Source organism: Lathyrus oleraceus, unplaced genomic scaffold (genome assembly GCF_024323335.1).
Source record: "Lathyrus oleraceus cultivar Zhongwan6 unplaced genomic scaffold, CAAS_Psat_ZW6_1.0 chrUn0268, whole genome shotgun sequence".
Classification (NCBI taxonomy): Eukaryota; Viridiplantae; Streptophyta; class Magnoliopsida; order Fabales; family Fabaceae; genus Lathyrus; species Lathyrus oleraceus.
Window position 1 is genome coordinate 39561 of NW_026112659.1, and position 5161 is coordinate 44721.

The window sequence follows — 5161 nt, forward strand, 5'->3', positions numbered from 1 at the left end:
AAATGTTGAAGCATTGCTTTCTTCTCACAATTGGTTGCATGTCTTTAATGATGGTAATTATTTTTAGTATGAATATCGTTATTTACTATTTTCTAATACTTTTTTCTAACCATTTAATTTATTTCATTGTTTTATATTACAATTGGTTTCGGGAGGTTTAGTGAGGTTATGAGGTAACGTTTTTCTGGACGGGTTTGAGTGTGTTAAGAATGGATAGCAGGTTACTTATGCATTGAAAAAAAGAAGTGGAAACGATGGATTTAGTGTGGGCATTGTTTGAAGGGATATACGCAAGAAGAGAGATATACAAGTTGTGAGTTTTTTGGAGGATGAAATGTGGAGTGTTAATGTGTTTTTGAAGTTATGTGGTTCATGGTGAGTATTTGAAGTAAGTGTTCCATGGAGTTCAAGAATGAAAAAGTTGGCCTCTTTTTCATTTCAATCTTCTTTTTTTGATAGAGAGTATTGTGTGAATGGATGATAGAGGTTGTGTTGGTTTATGAAATTGTAGTGTGATTTATTGAGTGATTTTGTTGTGTTGTGAAGTTAAAAATGAAGATACGTATATTGTTTTGAGTTTACATGAAGTATGTGGTTGCTTGGTAGATATGGTTTTTGTTGTAGAATAGAAGATGGTGGTGAGTGGTATGTGTTTAAAGTGAGCTTTAGGAGCTATGAAAATTGGTGTTGGTTGTTTTGTTTGAGTGAAGAATGGAAGAGTCTTATGGTGTTAGGGAGGAAATGGAGTGTTAAGAAAGATGGAGTTTATGAATGTATGGAAATGTGAGGGTTGGGAAGATGATATGGTGTAGTGTGTTGCTACTGTATGAAGAAGAATAATGTTGAAAAGAAAATCTATTCCTTTCCTGAAGCTTTTTCTATTTTTTTCCCTAGCTTTTTTGGATGATTATTGAGAGAAAGTAGTGAATGGATGGAGAGAGAGAGACCATGGGAGTGGCACGGCGCTATTGGTCCCCTCCACATGACCACACATAAGTTTATATATATATATAGTAGTCTTTAGGGTTTTGAATATAATGAAAGTCCCAAAATGTCATTGTCTTTTATTTTAGAGTGAAAATGAGTTCAACTCAAATAATTAAAATAAAAAACAACTAATCTAAATAATTGAAATAAAATCGAAATGAAAATATAAATAATCCTATTTAATTATTTTAAATAAATTGACAAAACAATAAAATAAAAAGGCTCAAAATAAATAAAAATTTGGCGCAAAAATATTGGAAAAATTAAATCGAATGCACTAAAATGATCAATGCGAAATAAAATTTTCGAAAACATATATGTTTCGATCAAATTTTGAAATAAAAAATGACCGGTAAAAAGGCTAAGTTGATCAAAATGCGATCGAAAAAGTAGCCGAAAAAGTAAAACGAGCATGTCAGGTTAAACTACGTTAATCGTAGATTAATAAAATTGATGTTTGCAAGCTCGATTTTGATTTTTTTTTCGGGCTAAAAATGTCTTTTTTTTTAAGTTTTTGTGTTGGATTTTACTTCCCCATAAGGGGCCAAATTCCGGTACAAAACTTAAAAAATGGACCAAAATTGTAATTTTTATAATGGGAGACCAAAATTCATAAAATGACAAAATAAAGGGATCAAAATTGCAATTAAGTCTATTTTAAAGATGATTGTATGACATGACATACTTATAGTTTTATTAGAACTATTTTACATGGTCAATGCATGTCTATTATACTTTTTCGTAAGAGTAGATGGACATTCCATTGAAAGTGTAAAGTAATTTTACACGGTCAACCAATGAGCAACATATATTCCACCAAATCATAGAGATACTTTTAAAATGATTGTATGCTATGACATAATGATAGTTTTCTATTGGATTGGAGTGTAAAACTATTTTAAATTGTCAGTGCATGACCATTATACATTTTCATAAGAGAAAATGCACAATTAACTGACAATGTAAAATAATTTTACATTGTCAACTAGTGAACAACATATATTTCGGCAAATCGTCGAGATATTTTAAAAATAGTTGTATGATATGAGATATTTATAGTTTTTTATTGAATGACAGTATACAACTACTTTATATTATCTGTTTGTTCATTATACTCTTTTCATAGTGTTTTTTTTGTCAAGAATTTTTGGCATCCTTTTTAATTGAACTTCACTTGTAAAGGAGGATGCTTTGATTAATGAAATGGAAAATCTAATTGACCAACATCGAGAATTTCTCTCACTTATTGATGAAATGTCTAATGAGGTAAGTGCAATATTTTTGTGACTTTTTTTTGTTTTTCTCAAAACTTTTGTATAAATATGCATTTATTTCTATTTTTAAAAGAATAAATAAAATAAAATCAATATATTTTATAATCTAGTTTTTTATGTCTCAATAACTTTTTGGCTTCGTTATAAATTTAACTTCATTACAATAGGATTTTTCTTTATTTAATGAAGTGGAAAATCAAGATGATGAACATCAAGATATGCACTTGAATATTGATGACATGTCTTATGAGGTAAATACATAAATAGATATTCAAATTTTATTTTCCTATCAGTTTATAGGGTATACAAAAATTGAAAAATATTTACATTAAGAATCATTTCTTAAAGGAACTTCTTCAATTGGGTGAAAGGATTGGAAGTGTATCCATTGGTTTATCAAAAGAAACAATTGCCATACAATTGAAGACAAAACTTTTTTCACCAAGCCCCATTGCTATTAATTTGGAGGAATTACCACCTGAAGAAGATGGAGAAAATAACTCTTTCCTAATATGTCAGGTATTATATTTTAATAAGAAATTATATTCCACTCAATATTTTTATTAATTTTTTAGGACAATTCTTTAATTTCTTTTACTAACCAAGTATATTTATTAATTGGATATGAGGAGTTTAAGGATCAGGAGAAGATTGGTGTTATCAAATGCAAGCATGAATATCATGCAGATTGCATACACACAGTGACTGCTTTTAAAGAATAGTTGCCCGAATGATACATAAGAAATTATAATTTCTCCATGCATGCATATCCCTTAATATCTCTCAATGCACTTTCTGGATAATTGGATTTTTGACTTTATTCATATTTTGCTATGGTATTATGTATTTTGGGTACTAGAACTTCGTATCTATCAACTTGCGTCTATTTTATTACGTTGGATTAGTTATATTAGTACTTGTTTTTATATGCATGAGTTGAATTAAAATTATTTGTAGTTGTTCTTGTGTTCTATGCAGTTTGAACTTTGTTTACATGGTATTGAATGCATCTTTGTGTTTGAGTGTTATAATTTATAATGTTAAACGAGAGCTTAAAGAACACCTTATTTAAGACGACCATCAATCACATTATATTCACGATTTGTTGAAGTTGTATTCAAATCTACCCTAGGGTTCTAGAAGTTGATTTGTTCTAAGAAAATCATAAAACACTATAGTCTAACTGCAACGACCAATTCAACAAATCATGTTTTTCTCATTTTCAAGGGAGTGTCACTTTACTCAAAAAATCATAAGCAACATTTTTTTCCGCTAGACAATAATTGATTATTGATATTTAAATCCCACATGTCTAATTAAGCTTTGGTAAAACACTCTCAATCATTTATTAGCTTTTCACACAAAGGGTAAGGCTAGATACATCTTCTTGATACCATTCAAGCTCTCACTGAAAACTTGGAGCTTTTGTGGGGGGAAAAGGTTTACCACATAGGAGAATCATTCATCCATTAAACTTATCGTGGCGATATGGTCCTATGTTAAGGATATTAAAAGGCCCACTAAAAAAAAGGAAGAAATCAATGTGGCTTAAAGATTTTTATTATTAAAAAGGGAGTTCAATTAGTATTATACACTAGTTTATATTTATGTTGTCTCTTTATTATTGGTCCATAGTCCAACTAGTAGTTATAACTCTAGCTATTTATTTGTAAGTTTGAGTTTGTATGAAAGATCTAAAAATTATTTCTTTTTATGAAACTTAGATCTAACCTTAGCTTAGGAAAGTTTATTATTGGTGCTTTCATCTCTTAAACTCATGCCCCCCCCCCCCTTTATTCACCCTCATCAACTGTTCACACAGCAACTAGTTTCTCAGGTATAACTCAAAATCCTTCATCTATCCATATGATTATAACCTCTATTTCCCATGTTGTTACCCCTGCCAACACTCCCATTATACACTCCACACCTTTTACTCAGACCCCTACACAATGTACTATTTCTGTAGATATGATAAACACTGCTTCTCAACAACCATCACCTTACCCAGCCTACCTCACTACCCTAACAACTTTTACAAACATACCAGCTTACAATATTCCTTTTGTATACCAAGTTCCATACCCCATATTTCCCAAATTTCCACACTACCCCCTTTTCGAACCCCTAAATTGGAACTAGCTTTGTGTCGTACTTCAAAAAATATGATCCTTCGCGAAGTGCATCACACACTCGTGAAAAAAAATGCAAAATAGATTGGTGTTATCAAATGCAAGCATGAATATCATGCAGATTGCATAACACAGTGGCTGCTTTTAAAAAATAGTTTCTCAATCTGCAAAATAAAAGCTTTGAATGATGCATAAGAATCCTTAATTTCTTCTTGCACCCATATCCCTTAATATCTCTCAAATCACTTTTTGGATAATTGGATTTTTGACTTTATTCATACTTTGCTATGGTACTATGTATTTTGGGTACTAGAACTTTGAATCTATCAACTTGTGTCTATTTTATCATGTTGGATTAATTATATATTAGTTTTATATGCATGATTTGAACTAAAACTCTTATACTTGTTCATGTGTTCTATGCCGTTTGAACTTAGTTTACTTGGTATTCAATATATCTTTGTGTTTGTGAGCTTCTATAAAAATGTTAGATGAAAAATATTGTGAGATTGATGAAGAAGAAGAAGGATGAGAGGAACAATATTGTGTATTGTGAGAGGATGAGATGAAGCGTGATGTTTGTTTGAGAGGAAGTTGAGAAATGAAAGCATAAAAAATTAGTTGTCTCATTTATGACCATTGCATGCGCTTTGACATTTATGCATGTGATGTTGCTGAGTATTTTTCATTTCGCGACCACTCTAAACATTTTTGCATGCATAACACGTCGCAACTCATGTTGTTGCTGAGTGTTTTTCACTTTGCAAC

General features: G+C 30.6%; 1 protein-coding gene across 1 annotated transcript; it reads left to right on the plus strand.

Annotated features, from left to right (window-relative positions):
• The first annotated feature begins 2190 nt into the window (after positions 1-2190).
• On the plus strand, positions 2191-2983 carry LOC127113340 (probable E3 ubiquitin-protein ligase ZFP1). The gene is made up of 4 exons (XM_051046471.1): positions 2191-2253; positions 2429-2512; positions 2610-2780; positions 2837-2983. The coding sequence occupies exons 1-4, from the start codon at positions 2191-2193 to the stop codon at positions 2981-2983; spliced, it is 465 nt and encodes a 154-aa protein (XP_050902428.1).
• The last annotated feature ends 2178 nt before the right edge of the window (positions 2984-5161 follow it).